Here is a 22,817-nt window from a genome sequence, read left to right as displayed (position 1 = left end):
TTTCCTCTTATTATCCCATTATTCTTTTCTTTCCTTTTTAAAAATCCTTACCTTCCATCTTAGAACCAATCCTGCATATTGGTTTCAAGGCAGAAGAATGGTAAGGCAAGGGGCATTAAATGACTTGCCCAGGGTCACACAGCTAGGAAGTGTCTGAGACCACATTTGAATGTAGGCCTGGCTATCAGTCCACTGAGCCGCTTAGCTGCCACCAATTATTCCATTTTTCTATTCTTTGCTGCCAATGGTTACAAAGCTTCTGAGGGTCAGATCCAGGAGTCAAACCCAATTTTCCCAACCCTAATTTCTATTCTTTTTCCATGATGTACTCCTGCCTCCTCTTATATTAGAGAACCTCTAAGTACACATACGTTCTTTACATGTGACATGATCCAGTTTGACTCAGCAGTAAGTGATGGGTTTTGATCCATCCATATTCTTCCTGGGCCCAGCTTTCTACCACAAAGAATTGTTACAATCAAATGAGATCATATTTGAAAATATGTTCTTCCTTGCTTTGCTCTGACTAGAGGGCAAGAGTCATGGATTCAAGGCCCCCTGATGCAAAGGGTTGCTCAGAACCGTCTTCTCCACCATGACCAATATCTTCTCTTGCCCTCTAGCCCTATGTCTATTCACACCTCCTTTTCACCTTAATTTTGTATGTTATTTTGCCTCATTAAATCATATTTGGCTTAGTCATGTCCAACTCTTTTTTATGTTATTCTTTTATTTTATTTAACAATTTTATTTATTTAGAATATTTTTCCATGGTTCCATGATTCTTGCTTTTTCCCACCTCTCTTCCCTCCCTCCTTCTGGAGCTGTCATGTCCAACTATTTATGACTCTGTTTTTTTTTTTTTTTTTTTTTTTTTTTTTTGGGCAGAGATATTGGAGTGGTTTGTTATTTCCTTCTCCTGCTCATTTGACAGATGAGAAAACTGAGACAAACAGGGTTAAGTGACATGCCCAGTTTCACACAACTAGTAAGTATCTAAGGCCAGATCTGAATTCAGGGAGATTAGTTTTTCTAACTCTAGGCCTGGCACTCTATTCACTGTGCCACCTGGCTGCCCAGCTTTTTTCTAGGGATTCATATTTCAGGTCGGGAACAAATGACCTGTAAGATACCTTCTCATTCAAAAATTCTAATTATTCCCCTTTCAAAATGCTATTATATTCTAACAGTTATTTAGAATGAGTTAGGAATTTCTAATAAATCATCACACATCATTGGATAAAAGAATCTCTGTTCATATTTAATTTGGAATGCTTTCTATGTTTGTGAAGCTGCCAAGTATCTAGCCTGTCAAGTCATATATTTTTCATTGAAAGATTAAAAAGAAAAAAAAACCTTTAAATTCTTACTGACAGAAAATAGACCAAAGAATACCTTGTTATTTTAGAGAAATAGATTGAGCTAAGTAAAGGAGCCAAAGGAATAAAACATGAAAAGCAAAGAGATGTTGTAATGAATGGGTAGAGGCCTTAATAAAGTAATGGGTTGGTAAAAGGGCCTTAATAATGAAACTAGAAGGAGGAAGGTGCTAGTCGAAAAGGATGGAATGAGCTTGAAACTAGTTATAAATGTATCAAGGATCCAAACCTGGTTAACTGAGTGTCAAGTTAAACTCTCACTGTTAGACACCAGGCTCCTTTAAGATGTCAGATTTCCAGCCCCTGCCTGCTGAGGAAGCAGCCTCCTATTGATGTATTTATTGTAGGCCAATAGGAAGTGAATGCTGAACTTCCTGCCCTTCAGCAATGGAGTTTATTCCTGCTGAAACTGCTCAGAACCCTTCCTGTTGCCTGTCCCTGCTTGGCTTTAGGTGGTAGGCAAATAACCACAGAGTTCTCAGGTTAAGGCTAAGGGGTTTATTGATAACAGAGTAATGGGAACAAGGCAGTGGAAAGAGGGTTAGGAAGTCCTGAGATCTAAGGGTGAAAGATTATCTGACTCAGGTTGCTAACAGATCTTGTCTGGATGCTCTTCTGCTGACCCAGGGCAGGCAGCCCTGGGTGAGAGTGATGCGGTCTCTGGATAATAAATAAAGTTGATCTTTGACTAAAGGTTTGCCAGTTGTACTGATAGTATTGATAAGTTGTTCTGCATGATTGGTTTAACTCTATCCTAGGCCTAACTACCCACATTCCCACTCACACCTCCCAAGGCCATAGGGGGTATTGGGTAAACCAGTGGTCAGGGGAGAAGTCAAGAAAGCCTGGGTCTCCAGGGCTTTATATACTCTTGGCCCAACAGGCAGTTGGTGTTTGTCCTGTGGCTCATGCCACAGTCAACATTCCAACCAGGGCAACTGACAGGTTGCCCCAAGAAAACATGGCCATGTTAATAATCCTGTATTACAATGTCAGCATGCTTTCTGATAATGGAGTATGGTGGGATGCTGTGGCTCAACGTTTAATGCTACAAAGTCTCATCATCCTTTTCAGTTTATTCTCATTCATTACTTTGAGGATGAGAAAACACATGTTATCAACGTGACTTTCTTCCCACTCTTTGGAGAAAGTCATTGGTCTTACTTGTCATTCCTGAACCCATTTTCTACCAGCTACATGGATTTTGGACTTTGGAACTCTCTCCATCATGCCTTCCTTCCTTAGGAAACTCATCATGGTGTAAGATTGAATCTTGCCTGGTCTTCACATCATTAACCTCTGCTCCTCTGACTAGAGGGCAAGAGCCATGGACTCAAGGCCCTTTATTGAAAACGGGTGCTCAGAAAGGAGCAGAACTAGGAGAACGTTGTACACAGAGACTGGTACACTGTGGCACAATTGAACGTAATGGACTTCTCTACTAGCAGCAATGCAAGAATCCAGAGCAAGGCTGAGGGACTTATGAGAAAGAAAACTATCCACATCCAGAGAAAGAACTGTGGGAAAAGAAACCCAGAAGAAAAACATATGACTGATCACATGGTTCGATGGGGATATGATTGGGGATGTTGGCTTTAAATGATCACTCTATAGCAAATAGTAATAATATGGAAATAGGTTTTGAGCAATGATACATGTAAAACCCAGTGCAGTTGCTCATTGGCTCCAGGAGTGGGGAGGGAGAAGGGGAAAGAACATGAATCATGTAACCTTGGGAAAATACTCTAAATTAATTAATTAAATCACAATTTCAAAATTAAAAAAAAGAAAGAAAAGGGATTCTTAGCGCAGTCTTCTCCCCATTTACCACCAGCTATATTGATTTGACCTTCTCTGCCATGATGAATGCCTTCTCTTACCCTCTAGCCCCACATCTGCTCACTCTTCCTATCCACCCCTTTCACCTTCCTTTTGCATGTTATTTTGCCTCATTAGATTGTAAGCTCCTTGGAGGGGGAGGGGGAGAAGGTTATTGTTGTTTGTATCTGTATCACTTAGCACAGGGCTTGGCACCTAATACATTTTTATTGACTATTGTGCATTGATTCCTGGGGGGGCAAACTCCGTGCAGTAGTGGTGGTGGTGGTGGCTGCCTATGAAATGGACCCCATGATTCACAAAAGTACCAAATCTGTGGAAGCTGAGTCTTTCTCTTTCCCATCTTCACTTTTTTTTTTTTTTGAACTTCAGGCTCAACAATACTAGGATCTATCTTTTATTCTACTGCTGTGATTAATAAATGTTAGTGAGTGAATTCAATACTTGGAGAAAAGCTTCCAAGGATAAGATATCTGCAACTAGGTTACTCAATGGATAGAGAGCCAGGCCTAGAGATGGGAGGCTCTGGGTTCAAGTATGGCCTCAGACACTTCCTAGCTGTGTGACCCCAGGCAAGTCACTTAACTCCCATTGCCTAGCCTTTACCATTCTTCTGCCTTGGAACCAATATGTAGTATTGATTCTAAGACAGAAGGTAAGGGGAAGGAAGGAAGGAAGGAAGGAAGGAGCCTGTTACATACTGATTGATTCTAGGTGCTGGGTCAGTCATGTGCCAAATATGAAGAAATTCTTAGTTTATTTGTAAGATCATAAATAAGCTCATAGATTCAGAGCTAGAAGGGGCTATTTAAGCCATCTTTTCAAATCTCTTCATTTTATAGGTATAAAACCCAAGTCCTCCAACTCCAAAATCAGTATTGCTTCTACTATGTTATTTTCTCTCACTTAAAAGATACTACTGAACTCCCATTTTTCAGATGAGAAAACTAAGGTTGAGAAAAGTTATATGATTTGAACAAGGGTCACCCAACTAATAAGTGTCAGAGGCCAAATGTGGCTCTTGGGTTTTTCTGACTCCGAGCCTATCTACTACTTTACCTGTTAAACCATATTTTCTATCCTGCATACTAAGCCAACAGGTGAACGGTAAATCTAATGTTTATAGAGGACTTACCTCTTCCCTTCAGATACTGGGAAACTGGCAATTCTCTGTATTGTCTTCTTCCTTATATTATTTTCCTTCAGGAAGCACGGACCCTGTGGAAACAAGCCTTCCATAAGGTCCATAGTAGTCTTCATTTTAGAATCTGGATCCAAAATATCTGCCAGGGATTTGTCTTGGTGAACAATCTGCTTGGCTAGAGTCTCTGTGCTGATGTCCTCTAGAGTCTTCTCAGGGGCAGGGCTGCCCTTTGTTAGTTCCTGAGTCAGGTTAGTTGGCTTCTGGGTAAGTTTTGGGAACTGGGTGGGAAGCATTTGCTCTGGGCTAGACTGCTCTCCAAGAATTCCAGTTGGCTGGTTCTGAGTAGCCAAAGGGGATAATAAGTTTGTCTGCTTAGCTCCTAGAGACTTGATGAAAGAGCCGGTTCTGGGAGCTGAAGCCTTTTGAGAAGCTGCAAGCATCATCTTGGACAGTTTGATGGAATTGCTGTGGGAAAGCAAAAAAGGATGAGTGAAGGGTGAGGTAGAAGTTGAGAGCAGTGGCTATGAGGGGGTGGAAAAGTAGAGAAGGGAGAGGGAGAGAATGGCTCCCTAGAGGGCAAAACTATGACAAATGGGTACAAGGAAGTGACAGAACTCTTCAACATAAAGGAAAAACTCCTGTCTTTACAATGTAATCTATATTCAAATGGAATGGGTTATTTTGCAAGTTTCCCTCCCACTAGAGAGTCAAATTCATCCCAAGAGGAGCCCCAACAAGTTAAAATGTAATTGGGAAATATTTAACAAAATAAATAAAAAGTACAATGTAACTAATGCTAATTTGTGGTTTTCTAAGTCAACACATGGTCTGTAGAGAGATTCTTTTCTGTTTACATTTAATATCACTTCTCTATCTGCAAGGTGTTTTTTTTTTTGTTTGTTTGTTTGTTTTAAACCAATTCAGGTTTCCCAAGCTTCTAGAATCAGGGCTGCTGGTTTTTGTGGGCGAATAAGCACAGGGTTTCTTAACATGGGGTCCATGGAACTGTTATTTAAATATTTTAATAACTACTTAATGGAATCAGTTTCCTTTGTAATCCCATGTGCTTTATTTAAAACACAAAATCCTTTTTTTAGAAAATGTTTTTCTGAAAAGAGGTCATTAGACTGCCAAAGGGTCCATAATACACAAAACAGGTGAAGAAGCAATAAGATGGTTGCTCTGATGACTTTATTTCCTTAGGGATTCTGAGCTCTGCAGTAATTTTCCTCCTCAGTAGATGAGTTGAAAATCACCAACAAGGAAATTAAATAACCCTCCTCAAGCTGTGTCAGTAAGAATGTAGTTATCACAATCTTGCCCCTGAATTTTCAGAACCCTTAATATTGGCAAACTAGTGAGTGGTAATAAATCTACTGTTGATTGACTAATTTCTTATTTTAATATGATCACTCAGCCAAGGAAATAGAGATCACTTCATGCACTGGTTTTCTCTGATCGATGATGATCCACAATCAGCAAGCTCTCTGAAGAATGAAATTGAGTAAAGACTCCATGGGGAGGGGGCAGCTAGGATTGAGAGTCAGGCCCATAGATAAGAGGTTCTGAGTTCAAATGTGGTCTCAAACACAGCTCTGATAGCAGTCACTTAATTCCCATTGCCTAGCCCTTATCATTCTTCTGCCTTGGAACCAATAGACAATATCGATTCTAAGGTGGAAGGTGTGGGTTTTAAAAAAGGATTCCATGGGCAAAAAGTCGGACAACCCTCATGGCACTTCCCATTGGGTTTATTTAGTACATTCTCTCCAAATTAGGCTATTTTTTGGACATTGGAAGGATATGAGTTGGAATCTGAGTATCTCACATGCTGTGGAAAACTTATCTGTCCTCAAGACATGCCCTGTCCTAACCAGAATTCTCACCTGGGACAGGTCTCTTCATAAGTCTCATTGCTCAGGGTCCCCAGTGCTTCATATGTAATTGGGGGAGGGGGCGGAGGAAAATCTTCCAAGTTGCCATCCTGTGTCTTCAGGTCCAGTGGAGGAGGTGAAGGGGGTGGTGGTGGTGGAGGTAATAGGGGCAGAGTTTTGAAAGTGGGGTTGGGAGTGGGTCTGGGTCTTGATTCCTGCACAAACACTTCATCATCATCTTCCTGAGGGAGTGGGATGGCCTGAAAGGCAGACTCAGATATTTGGAGGGAGCCCTTTCCCATCACGGTAAGGAGTCCAGGGAGACTCTGATGCTTTGGATAGTGTTTCAGACTTGGCACCCCAAAAGATAAAGAAGGCTCAGGCAAGTTGTCCTCTCTGAGTGACTGAGACCATTTCACTCGGGGGGGAGGAGGCCTCTGAGGTAGAGGGCCCTTATTTTTCTTTATCTCATTTTCAGCTAAATTCTCAACAGAATTTTCTTCAAGGTTTCTTGGATTCTGGGGTTGTGCTGGAGAAGGCTGCCTCCCAGCAAGGACATCTCTTTCAGCATGCAGGTAAGACTTGGGAGAATAAGTGGAGTTGGTCCCAGAGGTCTGCGCTGATACAAAAGGACCTTGTTTTGCTGCTGCTGGTGGCCCAAAGGCTGAAGATCTGCTGGTAGGCCTTTGAGGGTCTAGGATCTTTAAACATTCCATGGGAACAGAGGAGCCATTTGGTACTGTGTAGGGCCCCAGGTGAGGCCCAGGATAATGTGGAAGTGATGACTTCTCTTCATGACTTCTTTCTGAATGACTGAACTGCCTGGAGTGAAATATAAACACATGAGCAGCAAATATGAAATGAAAGGGCAAAAACTGAATCAAAGATGAGCCTCAGATCAGACCAAAAGCATCAACTGGGTTAAGAAGGACCTCTCAGAGAAATGGTACTGCTTCTTCTAATCCCTCAGAGGAAGCGAACTATCTTCGCAAAGCCATGTTCCGAAGGAAACAACAGATTCAACAGAAAGAATTGATGAGGCATTTCCTTCTTATTAGATCACAGAAGAAAAACAACTGCTTGATCACATGGGTCCATGGGGATATGATTGGGGATGTTTTTCTTCTGTGTTTCTACTCCCACAGTTTTAAGGCCTGTTTTTGATCTAAAAAAATCAATAATATGGAAATAGGTCTTGATCAATGACACATGTAAAACCCAGGGGAATTGTGGGTTGGCTATGGGAGGGGAGAGGGAAAAAACATGAATCATGTAACCATGGAAAAATATTCCAAATCAATTAATTAAATAAACTAAAAAAAAACAGGCCTTCAGATGGTTTTTGAGAATAAGTTTTAAGAGGAGGCAAGTTGATGAATGGGCTTAGCAAGTCTTAGCAGAGTTTTAGAAAGCAGTTCATTGGTCAATTAACAGAGAATGGAACAGTTTGGCAATGTCATTCCTTTGCTAACACAATTCTTTGTGGGGGAGGTAAGGCTTGCCTAGGGAAAAAAATTGTTAATTTTTGGCTCTTATTTACAAGATTTTTTTTTTCAAAAATTCAATATTCTTATTCTTCAGATATGAAGAAGGTATCTTTTGGTCTTTAAAAATGTATCATTAAAAGAGGTGTGTGTGTGTGTATGTGTATGTTTGTGCATTGTATGAATGTGTATATGGGAGGTAGGGTGGAATTATGAAAGGGCCAGGAGGAGAGTGGAAGATCTTTAATTGCTGTTTGGGATTAATGGGGGGAAAGTGATATCTTTCTCTCTCTCTCTCTCTCTCTCTCTCTCTCTCTCTCTCTCTCTCTCTCTCTCTCTCTCTCTCTCTCTCTCTCTCTCTCTCCTTCCCTTTCTCCATCCTCCCTCCCTTCTTCTCTCTCCCTCTTTCTCTGTCTATCTGTCTGACATGGGTCTCGGTTTCTTAAAGAGGGAAGCTGCATTTTTATAACTTTACAGGGCAGAGAGAAAATGACTGCCAGGGTCACCTGCTTTTTCACCAGCATAGCATACTGTAACCAGCACTAATCAAAGTGGGAAATGCTCTGGAAATGAAAATTACTTCTCTAGTATTGCTTCTGGAATTTTTAATACTATGTAAAAAAATTAATATTTTGGAATACAATTAGATAGTATTTTTGAACATTTTCTTTCTCCCCATTTCTTCTTAAGCATGTTTCTCTGGCATGGGAAATACCCTCACTGAAAATTTCATTTAATTTTATTTTTCGTTTAAGGCTTATGAGTCTGCAGTTAAGTCTAGATCTCAGCTTTTCTTGCTGTTTTCTGGAAAGAATTTGGGGAGATTTCATAATTCTGATATGCAATCTGAGGACCCCCCCCCCAACTTTACAGTCTGGTTTTAAAAATCCCATTAATATTTTTGAATTTTCATTTTTTGGGTGGTTTGTTTTTGTCTTGAATTTCCCCCCAATGTTGGATAGTTAATTCCTCTTTAAAAAGCAATCTTCACTTTATTTCTTATGATAAATAGATTTAAAGGTCTGCTCTTCAACACTACTAATAATGCAATGTTTTTTAAAACTTTATATAGTTATATTAGTGATTATGAACTTAAAGAAGTGACTTAATTATAGATGAATTATGAATACATCAATGAGGGTCTCAAAAAATTAAAAAGAAGGGGAAAGCTAAGCAGCTCCAGAGATAGAACCAGGCCTGGTTCAAATCTAGCCTCAGATTCTTCCTAGTTGTGTGACCTTAGGTAAGTCACTTAACCTCAATTGCCTAATCCTTATAGCTCTTCTGCCTAGGAACTGAAACTCTATATCAATCCAAAAAAAGAAGATAAGAATAAAAAAAAAGTAAAAAAGATGGCAAGGACCTTCAAAGAAGTAGTGAATAATGACTGTTGGAAAATAATATTAAGGAGCAGATAGTCCAGGGTGATTTGTGTGAGGAATTATTTTATGCTACAGTGCTGTGTAGGAATTAATACCAAAATCTGGGGAAAGTCTCCAGAAAAGTCAGAGTGTAATGTAGATTCCTTAAGGGTAGTTCATTGACAAGCCATCTCAGGGAGTCTGAAAACAAAAGAGAATCTGACATTTATACACTTGAATGAGAATTGCCAATGAATTATATGCTCCTTCCCCAAATAGAAAGCCTGGATTAATGGAATAAGCACTGATCTTTTAAAATTACCATATGCAAGCATGGCTAATACAATAAATGGCAAGAAAAAAAATACCATAATCAAGTGAGATAATACATGTATTTTACACAGTGCAATTGCTTGTCGCTCCAGGAGGGGGGAAGAAAGAGAGAAGAAAACGAGGGAGAGAAAGTGAATCATGTAACCCTGGAAAAATATTTTTTAAAAAATACCATAAGGAGCTTTAAACTATGTGGAATCAGGGATTTTTTTTTCAAATACCATTGGTTGACTTCATGTTTTTGGTATGAGCTCTGACAGGTCAGAACTTAGATATGAAACTTCTAAATCTTTATAGAATGAGAATAACTTGTTTGTTTCTACTGGTGATTTTGAAAATGTTCACTAGAGGTGGGATTTGGAAAATTTTGTGGATGGTCTTTCTCTTTGGACAGCCATATTATCCCTCATCTGACACTGATCATGATCAGGGCTTGGCATATTTAACCTAGCTTTTGAAATTAGATTTCTCCCACAGGAAAGTAATTGAAATTGTAATCTGATGTTTAATGATGCAAATCTTTCATTAACTTCATTAAGCTACTTCTATCCTGAGGCTTCTTAGAAAGATGTACCAGTTAAAAACCAAGCAAATGCTGGCTATGGGAAGGGGGAGGCAGGAGGGGAGAGAAAGAACATGAATCATGTCACCTTGGAAAAAATCATCTAAATCAATTAAATAAATAAATAAATTTTAAAATAAGACAAAAACAAAAAACAAGCAAAACCCAAACACTTAACATTTATCTTTCAGAGATCCAGTCTAAGAAATGGTACCTAGGAAAATGTCAGGGAAGCATGGGGAGACATATGAATGGGCATAAAGCAAAGTAGGTAGAATAGAAGTAAGAAAACAACATATACAATGATTTGAACTATGAAGCTAAAAAGAACAAAAAGTCATATATCTCAAAGATATCAAAGGGAGAGGAAAAAAGATCCATACTCAGAGACACTTAGGAGATGAGAAAGATATATGCCTTTGAGCATTTTCACTGGCTGAACCCAATGCAGCCAGTGAAAATGCTGAAAGGTATATATTTGCTTTCTCCTCCTTACCTCATGGCAGCCTTCAATCAGCTAGAATCTTATTTTCTGCAAGAAACCTTTCCCTTAATGGTAGTGCCTTCCCTCGGTTATTATCCCCATCTTATCCTATGTGTATCTTGTTTGTCCATAGTTGTATCCATGCTTTATTGCTGATAGGACTGTAAGTTCCTTGGGGACAGGAGGGACTATTTTTTTTTCTTTTCTTTTTGTCCTCATTGGTATGAGTGATGGTGAACTTATGGAATTGGTGCCAAAGATGGCATACAGAGCACTCTCTGTGGACATGCAACACTCCCTCCCCCAAATTTGTTACTAGACAGGCAGAGGGACTTGGTGGAGCTGCTCCCTGCTTCCTCCACCACACTAATGACATTTTTTCACATCAGCTGCCCTTCTACCCAGCAGCCCAATGGGAGTGCACAGGTGGACAGCTCATAGGAGGCAGAGCTGGAGGGGAGCAGAGCATTCAGGCCACTCCCCTCCCGCTCTCTACATTTGCTGAGGACATTCCTCACTTCACCAGCCCCTCGGACCAGCAGCCCAATGGGAGTGTTTCTTCCCACCTCTATGTGGGGTAAGGAGGGTGGGCAGGGAGTTCCCAGCACTCAATGTGGGGGAGGAACATGGCCCTCTGTCTCCAAAAGGCTCCCCATCACTAGTGTACGGTATAGTGACCAGCATGTAGCTTAATAAAATGCTTAGTGACTAACTGCAATGACCAATCCTGACTCCAGAAATCCGATGAAAAATCATGGTTCCCACCTCTTGACATGAAGGTAATATACTAGAAATGAAAAATTAAGTTAGCTAGGTGGTGTAGGAGATAGTGTTAAAATCTAGGCTGACACTTAACTAAGGTATGTGACCTTAGGTATGTCACTTAATATCAGTCATTTTTCTCACCGATAAAAAAAGAGGACAATAATAATACCTACCTTTCAGGTTTCTTATGAATGCTAGCGATTATGCTTTCAGACAGAGCCAATGTGTGAATTTGTTTTTGTTTAACCATATTTATCTAGTACTAGGGATGATTCTTTGGGTTGTTAGGTAGTAATAAAAAAGAATAGAATTCCACTTGAATATTCAAAAATCCACTTAAGAGAAGAGACTTTGTAAAAGCAAGGCAGTTTTGTTATTTTCATGTTAAATGTAACAAAAAATGCCCCCAAATAATTGCTCTGCCAATTTCACAAAACAGCCTTCCTTTTCCATTCTTTGTATATCGAAATGTTCAGGTTTGTTGATATATTTCTGGATCATATTAAGACAAGTTTAACAAAGAAATGAAGGTCATGTAAAATAGCAGATATTATCAATTTTAAAAACAAAGATCTAGCCTAATAAATAACTATATGATCATTTTAGTTCATTATGTTTATTCTTTACTACTGAGAAGAATTCTCAAGTGCCTATTTTTGAGAGTGAAATACTTGTCAAATAATTTGGGTCAGAACTTTTCCTGGAATGAAGAGAAGGAAAAAGAAATCTTCCAAAATAGGCCATTCTGTAGAAGAGTGTGAATGGCCCCCACATCTCTTGCCTGCTGTCAAAAACCCAAGTAGTCAGAGAATTAAAAGGCTTTTTGTAGGTCAAGGAGTCTAGCCTTTGACTTCAGCCAAGACGACCCTGAAATAGTCTTTTTTTCCTTCCTTCTCGTTTTCCACCTCACCTCTTCCGTATCTCGATGCTCCCAATTCAGCCCAGGGACCACAGATTAGCTAGCACGTACCTCACCTCAAGTACTATAGCCGGAAAGACAGCTTTGAGATGAAATTAATCCTAGTTAAGGCAGCAGCAAGGATAATCTTGGAATGCTGTTCTTGGCAGACAAGCAGGTAATCTAATAACCTACTTCCTGTTGGATTGTACTGCATAAAAGAAGACTATCACCCAGAAGGGGAATAACAGTTGTTTGAAACATGGAGCATAATTGTGGAACTGAGATATAAATCAGGAATGAAAGTGGAGTTTAATTAAGTAGTAGATCTAGACATAAAAACAAGAAAGGAAATAGGCATTTATTAAGGACTTACTATGTGCTAAGTACTTTATAGGTATTACTTCATTTGATCTTTGAAACAATCCTGATTTTGTAGAACGTGATTTTTATTATGTTATCATAATAATGGGGATATGTTTTCATGCTATCATAATATTATTTATAATAAAATTTAAAAGTTATACATCACATAATTTTATTGTAATAATGAGGAATTATCTTCATGTTACAGATGAAGAAATTGAGGCAAACAAGAGATTAAATCACTTGCCCAGGGTCACATAGCTAGTTTTGGAGATCACATTTGAACTCGGGTCTTTCTGAATCTAGACCTAGCACTCTATCCCTTGTGCCAGTCAGCTGGTCCTGTACAGCAGCTCATGCTTGTAATCCTAGCTATAAGAGAGCCTGAAGCTCAAGGATTTCTGGAGTTCTCAGCTACTGTGAGCTAAGCTAATTGGGTGCCCATATTTAGTTCATTTTTAGTATGGGGAGCCACTGAGGAGGGATGAACTGGCCCAAATTAAAAAAAAAAAAAAAAAAAAAAAAAAGAACAAATCAATGTTGTCATGCTGACCAGAGTAGGACCAGTTTTTGTGTTTCCGCTCCAGTTGAGATAGAGACTTAGGCTTAACTAACAAACAAATTAATAGCAGAATACTGAGAAGAATGGCAACGTAGATTGAGGACTGGCCTTGCTGAAGTTGGTTTTTTCCTTAAGGAAAATCTCAAACATTCAGGTCTCATCTACACATCCACTATGTCTTTCTTCCAAGGCAGCTACATTGTGCTGTGGATAGAGCCCTGGGCCTGGAATCAAGAAACCCAAGATCATATCTCACCTTAGACATTTACTAGCTGTATGATTCTGGGCAACTCACTTAACCTCTGACTGCCCCAGTCTCCTTATCTATAAAATAGAGCTCATAATAGCATCTACCTTCTAGAGTAATTGAAAAAATGAAATGAGATAGTATTTGTAGAGAACTTAGTCCATTGTCTAGCACATAGTAGGTGCTTAATAATGCTTATTTCCATCTTCCTTCTCTATTGAAAGATTGTTGTTTTGTTTGACTTTTGTTTGCTTTGCTATTCTTTGAAAAACAAATAATCCCCAATAATATTAATAATTGTTTATTCTCTTCCCTTTCCTCGTCAAAGGATTTTTGATAGTTAATTCTTTGAAAAACAAAGCAATCTTCTCCAAACTCATTCTAGGATTCTAGAAACTACCTCTGAGGTATTTGTCTACTTCTAATTTTCCCATTTTAGGATCTCATTCTGTAGACTGGCTTATGAAGGGTTTCTTCAAACAACACTTTCCCCTACATGATTTGAAACTCTTGGCATTAAGTCAATGAATATGTAAGACTTCCTTAGAATAGACCAGAGAAGAAGAACCTACCCTGCCATAAGAATTCTGACTTCAAGGGAGAGAAAAGTCATTTATTAAATGTTTTCTCTGTGCCAGGCAATAGCCTAAGTTAATTACAAATGTTATATCAAGAATGATTTAGTAAAAACAAGCAAATTTTCTTCTAAGAGTATCACACTCAAATCCTAATGGATAATTACTCTTAGAAAAAGCCTATTAAAAATGCGAAAATATAATGTAGGCATTTGTTGAAATAAATTAAATGTTAAGTTCAGGCAACACACTATCTATCCTGTATAAAACTGGCAAAATTCATTGATTCTATCTCATTTGGCTATAGAGTTGCTGTAGAAAAGAGACAGAGAAAGAGAGACAGACAGAGACAGAGAGAAATAAGAGACTGATAGACAGATCAATGGACTGACCAACAGCTGCCCCTGTAAGGAAAGGAGGTAATAGATATAGATATAGATATAGATATAGACATATATACCTGAATCCAGGACCAACAAAACTGGAAGGAGCCTTTCCCAGAAGGCTGTAGTCACTGTTTCCTCTCAGAAGTATATCCTTGAAAAGAGAAAGATCCCAATATTATTGACCATCCAGAGGTTCCTTCAGAGAACTGGGTTAGCCTGTGCTAATCTCCCTTCCTCCAAAACATTAAGTTTGGCCTATGATACTGCTATTCCAATTTTTAAACAGATCTATTCTTTTTAGATGACTTTATGCCCTAATAGAGTCTAAATTTCTGACACAGTAGCAGGAAAAGATGGTAGACAAGTAACAGTTGGATTTTAAAATGAGCAAAATCTCTCAAATACACTAAGTTGGACCCAGTTCAGTGAAGTTAAGCGGATTTGGGTAAAATTGATAATCAGGGTGAAGGAAATTCCTTTTTTGAGGAGCCAAGTTTTACCCCAAACTAATATCAGTGCCCTTGGATAACAAAAGATCAGTTTTAGAGCAAGAAAAGAACTTAAGATTCCTTTAAATCCAGCCTACCCTCCCCTATCCTGGTTTTATTTTACAAAAGAGGAAACTCAGATTCAGAGTGGCTAAGTGACTTGTCCAAGGTCACAAATCTAGTAAGTATCTGAAGTAGAATTTTAAACTCAGTCATCCTTCCCGATTCTAAGAATACTATATTGCCTCTCATAGAACTGTAGTTTGTTGAGCAGGTGTAGTTAGGTGTCAGTATTATGAAAGGAATATGACTTGGTGCTTGGAATCACTTGGTTATAATAATGATATTACCATCATTCTTGTCTTTGGCTTTATCAAACACCTCCTTTTCCCACCTCAAAACTTTTTAATTTACACATTAGTGCATACTTCCCTTATTAATTTTGCTTGAACTTTTAAAAAAGCAGTTGAATCTCCAAAAGCTGAGAGAATTCTACTTAATTCCTGATACTTAATCTCAGGGAGACACTCATTCATGGAGCTTAAAATTAAATTAGCAGCCAGAAATGTAGACCACCCATACCTTCTAATTTTAATTGGCAGGTGGGCTAAGGTGAGTTCATTTATCTTTATAAAACATGGCCCTTAGACCCTTCATGAAAACGACGAAAAATGTTGAACAAATCCTTGGGCTCTGTAGGATTAGGCCTATACTCAATATACTGCATGCATTATAGGAATAAACAAGAAAGTCAAGTTGAAGAATCAGTTCTGCTTTGAGATATTTTAGCCATGAGCTAAGGATCTGATAGGAGTGAATTTGGGGCTAGATCTCTTATGGTTCAGAGGACTTACTGGAGGTAGAACAGGTATTATATATTAAAAAGTTTCAAACCCTTATTTTCTGTCTTAGATTCAATACTGTGTATTGGGTCCAAGGCAAAGGAGCAGTAAAGGCTAGGCATTAAGTGACTTGCCCAGGCTCACACAGCCAGGAAGTGTCTTTGAGGCCAGATTTGAACTCAAGATCGCCTATTTCCAGGTCTGGCACTCAATCCAATGAGCCACCTAGCTGCCCTCAACATATATATTCTTAAAGATCGAGATAAAATCATTGGGACAGTGTTTGAAGCTCTTTTTTAGGGAAAGAGGATTGCTGAATCAAAATGTAATCTTTCATTTAAAAGATTGGTTTTTTTCCTAGCCATATACTCATGAAGCCATAATTTAAATGACATTTCTTTGTCAAAGAAGGTACTAAAATACAGTTATTTCTTTGCCATCTGTGCCAGTGTTGTCCATATGATTTATATTTCAGGGTCTCTGGTTGACATTAGGAGGAATTAGGAGTCAGAGGGTCTATGTCTGAATCCTCTCTTCATATAATTCTGGGCTTCAATTTCCCTCAGATGAGGGGGTTAGGTTGAATGGCTTCTAGGGCCCCTTTTAGCTATAAATCTATGATCCTTGAAAAAACAATTTTCCCATATAAAAAGAAAATGGGGGAGGAAACTGAGACTGTTAGTTTTTTCCAGTAGAGACAGCTAGCTATCACATCATACATACCTGACACTTTTTATCTGAGATGGGGGATGACCTGGACCTTGAATGGACAGGGACAGTCAGAACATCTGATCGGTCTAGGAGATCTTCGGCTGACATGGATTTTGAAGCCCCCCTGGTTGCAGTTCCTAGGGCAAATGGCTTTTCAGAGGCCCAGGTCACTTTCTGTGGATGACTGGGCTGGCCACTGGCCTCTCCAAGCCAAACTGCCCGTGCTGGCTCCATCCTGGCATGCCAGTGACGTTCAGCTCGGAGATGGCTGGAGGCAGAGGAACTGCTTCGATCTCGTGGCCCAACCTGTGCCTCAAAGCTGTTTCTCTCCAGGTTTCCTACCAGCTCCGTGGACAGTGTGGCAGACCCTCTCCTGGGGACTGGGCTTTGCTCCTGCAAGGAATTCATGCTTGAGGCTGCAGTGAGGCTGTGGCTCTCTGGTCCATGGCCAGCTGCCGAGGATGGCCTCTTCCCAGTTTTGCGTTGAATGTAGTCAGCCAGGGCAGTCTGCTGAAATTGCTTCAGCTCAGGCTTGGACAGGTTAAGGGTGGAGCAAGCTTTTCCCTCCCTCTCAAAGATGCGGCGCCTGTTTGCCACAGTGTTTTCTGGGAAGCCAAAGGGTACATCCTTCCTCTGGGGATAGCAGGCAGACGACTCTCCTGCCCCAGACACCCCCACTTCATTCATCTTCTCTGGCTCTGAATAGGAACGCTTCTTTTGGTCAGTTGTCCATCGTTTTCGGCCTCCAACCCGGGCCACTAGGGCTGCTGGGCCTTCTCTGGGTGGGCTCCCCTCAGTCGGAGTGATGTTATGCCGTTCCTTGGGGATATGAGGGGAAGCAGATATTGATGTTTCTGGGCTCCTCAGCCCCAAGTGGGCAGAGGCTGGCCTTTGCCTTGCCTTTTGCCTTGCCTGGGATGCCACAGAAGGACCCAGATCAAGATCCCGGCGTCGGAATGAAGTGGCTCCTAGGACCCGGGACTGAGCATCCTTGATACTGTTCCGATAGGCCTGGTTTAAGGGTACCTCGAATAGCGGTGACTCAGGACTGCTGGGCCTGTCCTCTCTCCACAGGGTTTCTTCCTCAGCCTTGTTGGAAAGGTGGAAAGTACTCTGGCTGCGTTGCATGAGAGGGGCACTTTTGAGGGACTTAGATTCTGAGTGTGTGAGTCCATGTCCGCCTTCTCCAGCCCTCCTCAGCTGATGCTCAGGTTGATACCAAGACACCCCCTCAGGCTTTTTCTTACTATCTTTGACAAGGTTCTCCCCAACACTCATGGAACCAATGGATGGACTTGGTTCCCTAAAACTTGTTTCACCCTGGGGGTCTTCAAGGCTTATCACGGAGCTCCCTCTGCTGGGTGGATGTTCCAACTTGTTGGTCTTGTAGATGCAGCTGCTCACACTTGAGGGTCTCCAGTTCCCTTGTTCACGTTGCTCAAACTTACTGACTTTCTCCAACACAGAGAAGTGGGGTTTCCCATAATGAGAGATCTGGAGGGCATTACCTGAACTAAACTGCCTCTGGGTCAGGTTAGACGTCTGCCTGTGGACCTCAAATCTTGGTTCAGAATTATGGAAAGAGGATGGCCCTTTAGTTCCTCCCTCAGGCCTTCCACGGGAAGTTTGCCGGTCCCTTCGCTCAAGAACTGTCTTTTTGGGTTCTTGTTCCATTTTACTCATATTGATCAGACAGGCTGTTCTATTGTCAGGACTTCCTTCCTGAGGCCCCACTTGTATCTCCTGACTATCTTGCCTACTGGTACTTGGAGAAATAGGCTGTAGAGATAAAAAGCTTGAACTAGTTTTGCCAGAGGTATTCCATGAGTCTTCAGTGAGGTCTTCTCTTTCTGGTCTTGTTTGAAGTCTGACATTTGGAGACTCCTGGAATTCAGTCCTTTTGGGCTCCGAGGGTCTAGAAAGTGGCTTACTTTCATTTATTTTGAGAGCCTGAGGGATGTGATTGTTGGAGAACTGTATACTGTCATGCATGCCTTCTTTCCCACTGGGGAGCATATAGTCACCTTCAGAAATCCTTGGCTCATCTTTCCTCAGGGAGGTGCCCCTGAGGTTCTCAGAGTCTGATATGAAATGGGGTTTATATGAGGAAAACTTACCTAGGGCTTCTGCATTCTCTACCAGGGGTGGGGAATTATAATCTGGGGCCTGGTAGAAGATAACTGCATTCTTACTGGGACCATTTTGATTGCCATTTTCAAGAGTAGCCATCTTGTCAGAAGTGCTCAGTGAGGCAGTATAACCATGTTCCTTAATGAGTGCTGGATAGAGCATCCCATTGCTGTTCACAGAAGGCTGGGGCATCTGGGCAAAGTGTGGTTCAGGTGAGGGTACAGGGTAGACGCTGGTAGGGAGCATTGGCTGACCTGGTTGGGTTGTTTGGGTATAACTTTGCTTGGGCTTCACTGGAGGGCTATTCTCTGGACTCTTCTCTAGCAGAGTGTGTAAATGTTCTTCTGGAAATGAAGTCTTTAGGGCTCCTGGGAAGCTTGATTGGGGTCGGCCATACCTGTTGTTCTCAAAGCTAGACCAGGAGTTGGGCCTCTCATAATGCCTGAGAATTGTATAACTTCCACTCCGAGTTGGGGGCATGGGAGCACCTACTTTGTGGGGAAGGTTGTTGGAATCTGTTTCATGAGAACTGGAGCACTGTTGGTTCCAGGAGAGTAGTGGCACCCTACCACCTCTGGGATGATTATGCCACCTGTCATAGTCCTGATCACCCACTGATTCCTTGGACTCTCCACTGGGGGGAAGCAAGGCTGAAGAGTTCACCTCATACTCTGCAGAGATACATCTCTTGCTATCATAGACTGTCTTGACATAGCGGATGTCAGCCTGTCTCATCCCTCCCAGTAAGCTGCCTTGGGCAGGTGTGGTGGCCACAGTGTCAGAACATTCCTGGGATGAGAAGCTAGTGGGGGGATACTCAAGGATGCTGGAACTGGTGGAGAAGGAACTATAAGCAGAGTCTCTCTTGTTGTGGAGGTGGGTAAGCTGATCAATGCTACTGGTGGACTTGGCAGGGGAGAGGAGGTGGCATGGGGGGTAGCTACCACTGTGGTCCAAACTCTCCATACTTCCCTGTGAGCTGTACTGATCAGGGCTCCTTCTTGGATAAGCATGGCTATAGTTAGAGACATCACTTGTAGAGGAACTAGAAGGGAAAAATGATAAAAAAAAAATTTAGTGACATGGGATTTCATGATTTAGCAGATTTAGAGCCTGTCTCTCCAAGAGGAAAGTCTCCATCCCCATGGAATCTCTATTTCTTAAATGATTTGGGAAGCTGAGCTCAGAGGTACCTGAGATTAGTCTCTAAATGCAAATTTTTTTATCTAGCTCAAGGAGTCAAAAACTCTAAATGTCATCTTGTTCCCCCTCCAACATAACCCTGTTTTTGTTTTGTAAGCCCTTATCTTCCATTTTAGAAATGTATTGGTTCCGAGGCAGAAGAGTGGTAAAGAGTAGGCAATGGCAGTTAAATGATACATAGCTAGCAAGTGTCTGAGGCCAGATTTAAACTCAGCACTTCCAGTCTTCAAGTTTGGCTCTCAATCCATTGAGCCATCTAGCTGCCCCCTTAACTTTGGGATTTTTAAAGCCACATGCATAGACTTAAGCCACTGCATCACTCCCACTGTCACAAAAGTACTGCTATTGCGGAGTGTTTGTGTGTCTAAACAGTGAGATGATTATTAGGCTTTGAGTTATGAACACAATGTGGGCATTCTGCAGCAATATCACACGACACAGATTTAGGAGACTGACAATTCAAGTAACTATGTTTGGAAAAATCATTGCTTCCCCCATTCATTTCTGCTGGAAACATACAATGGATGGGACTTTTGCAAAACAACAGCAAAAAATTTTAAGAAGAAATGGGATACAAGGAATAACTAGTAAAATGGTTTAAAAAAAAAAAGAAAAAACTACCATGAAAAAGTGTAATTATGTTAACAAGTAAGTGAAGTAAGCAGAGTAAGCAGAACCATAAGAACATTTTACAGTAACAGCAACATAATAATGATGATCAATAATGAAAGACCTAGCTACTCCAAGACAGTTCCAAAGGATTCATGATGAAAATTGCTATTCACCTTCAAAGAGAGAACTGATGAACTCTGAATGCAGATTGATTCAGTGGAAGTGATTTCACTTGATTTTTCTTGTGGATTTTTAGTGTGCCCTCACCCCGCCCCCTTTTTAACAACATGGCTAATATGTTATTTATGACCTCATATATACATTATATATTATGAAATATGTTATTTATGACTTTACACGTAGGGCCTATCTACCATATTATGCTGGCATTTAAAAAAATCCCTTACCTTCCATCTTGGAATCAATACCAATATTGGTTCCAAGGCAGAAGAGTGGTAAGGTCTAGGCAATTGGGGTTAAGTGACTTGACCAGGGTCACACAGCTAGGAAGTGTCTGAGGCCAGATTTGAATCAATCTACTGAGCTACCCAGCTGCCCCACAATGCTGGCATTTCTTGTTGAGAACTAGGTTCTAGACCTGTGTTGGTGAAGCCATGATATGAGTGCTGGGCTGGCACGGAGAAGGCTGCTCTGGTCCCCCTCTCCAGAGTGCCTGAGGACATTTTTTTGCCCCTCTGTCCAACCACTCAATGTAAGCACTTCATCCTTCCACTGTCTGGGGTAATGCAGGGGGCTCACAGGCAGCTTGAAATTGTAGTTTGGGCATTCAATCTTGAAAATGTTTGCCAATGCTCTTCTAGACCATCAGCATTGCTTCTTATTTTTCATTCATTCATTCACAAACATAGTGCTTTCCCCATTTTACTTTGTTATCTCCTGAATACTACTGAGTATATTATACTACTGGCTCTTATATTAATGAAAAAGCAGTTACTATGTGCAAAATATTGTGTTAAGCTCTGGAGAAAAGTAAGACTAGTCTATCCTCAAGGAGGTCACATTTTAATGGATGATGTGACATAAAGAGATGGTTGTAGTTATAAGTCAGATAGAAAGGTGTCATGGTCCTTAGGGGACAGTGGTAAAGTAGATGTTAATACTTCTCCTTTAATGTGTTATGATGATAATAACAGATATTTTGGAGAAGCAGATAAATGTGTCTGGGCCAATAGACCTTCAAGTCACAATCACTGATTGATAGGCTTTCAGTCAGGAAAGAAGGGGGTTAGACACTCCTGGATCTCAAACCCCTCCCCCCTAAACAGTTGCTGGTTTCAGTTGGAAGATGGAGACTATCTAAGATTCTTCTGGTAAGTTTCTGTTATGGCTGAACCCCAATGATGTTCCCTTTCTTTAATTTATATTCCTCACAGGTCTGATAGAGGAATAAGTAGAAGCTAGCTATCTAACTGATGAGGACAGAGATAAATGATCTTCTTAAAACTGGCAGCAGACAGAATTCAAACTAGATGTCCAGTCTGAGTTGTGAGTATTCCCCCAAATAATTTCCAGGCACAGATTTGAAGGTATAGCTTATATTAAGAAGTATCCAGGAAAACTAGAGGTTAATGAAGGGTTTTGGATAAGGAAAGGTGACCCTAAACTATTAGGTTGAAGCTGCCCTTCCCCCCCATAGGAAGGGTGAAGGCACCTAACTGAACTTGTTAGATAATTTATATATCTAATCACTAAATCACTAGATAATTATTATATTGATATTGATGAGGATTGATCCTAACCAAAGGCTAACCCCTGAGTGGAAACCATACTGGCTTATGCCACAAGGGCCACCCAGGTGATCCCCTAAAGTCAAGAGCAGTAAACAGTGTGTCTGCTCACTTCAACTCTCACAAAGTTGCCAACTCAACTGCCCCCTCACCCAAAGTTTTCCAGGGGGGTCCCCTGGAATTCTGGGTGAGGCTGTTCCTATATCTTTGCAGGGATTCCATGCTTTCCATCTCCACATAACAATAAATTCCCCCTTTTCTAGTAGGAATTTCTACTGGAAATTCTGCAGGATATTGTTGCACAGTTCACCCTATCTACACTAAACTTAAATCACTTCCCAAATGTCCTATTCCAAACCCCTTAACAGATATTACTATCTACCCCTATCTAAGGAGGGAAAAAGGAAAGTATAAACAAGGAAAAAAACAGGTTTTGGAATAAAATACAAGCATCATAACAAATATAACAGATTATCACAAGCAGAAAATTCAAAATGCAACAATTATAAGCTGCAAGCACTATCCCTAAAGCATGCAATGCAAACATCTTTGAAACACATTCAAAGAAAAAATGTAACAACCTAAGATCTTCTAAAACTTGCTCCTAACTCATAACAAAAGAAATATGGTAAAACTCTATATGGGGCAGCTGGGTAGCTCAGTAGAGTGAGAGTCAGGCCTAGAGACAGGAGGTCCTACGTTCAAACCCGGCCTCAGCCACTTCCCAGCTGTGTGACCCTGGGCAAGTCACTTAACCCCCATTGCCCACCCTTACCAATCTTCCATCTATGAGACAATACACTGAAGTACAAGGGTTTAAAAAA

The 22,817-nt window shown here is 40.7% G+C and overlaps 1 protein-coding gene across 1 annotated transcript in view; it reads right to left on the bottom strand.

Annotated features, from left to right (window-relative positions):
• Positions 1 to 22,817, bottom strand: part of SHROOM3 (shroom family member 3) — a 53,356-nt gene that overhangs the window by 14,692 nt on the left and 15,847 nt on the right. The window contains exons 3-6 of the mRNA XM_044681605.1: positions 16,313 to 19,475; positions 14,334 to 14,410; positions 6,249 to 7,058; positions 4,354 to 4,827 (exon numbers count right to left, since the gene is read on the bottom strand). Of these exons, the coding sequence (XP_044537540.1) occupies positions 4,354 to 4,827; positions 6,249 to 7,058; positions 14,334 to 14,410; positions 16,313 to 19,475 (4,524 nt within the window). The remainder of the gene's footprint in view (positions 1 to 4,353; positions 4,828 to 6,248; positions 7,059 to 14,333; positions 14,411 to 16,312; positions 19,476 to 22,817) is intronic.

Source organism: Gracilinanus agilis, chromosome 6, assembly GCF_016433145.1.
Source record: "Gracilinanus agilis isolate LMUSP501 chromosome 6, AgileGrace, whole genome shotgun sequence".
Classification (NCBI taxonomy): Eukaryota; Metazoa; Chordata; class Mammalia; order Didelphimorphia; family Didelphidae; genus Gracilinanus; species Gracilinanus agilis.
Note: the sequence above shows the minus strand (reverse complement) of the source record. Positions and strands in the feature narration are given on the sequence as shown.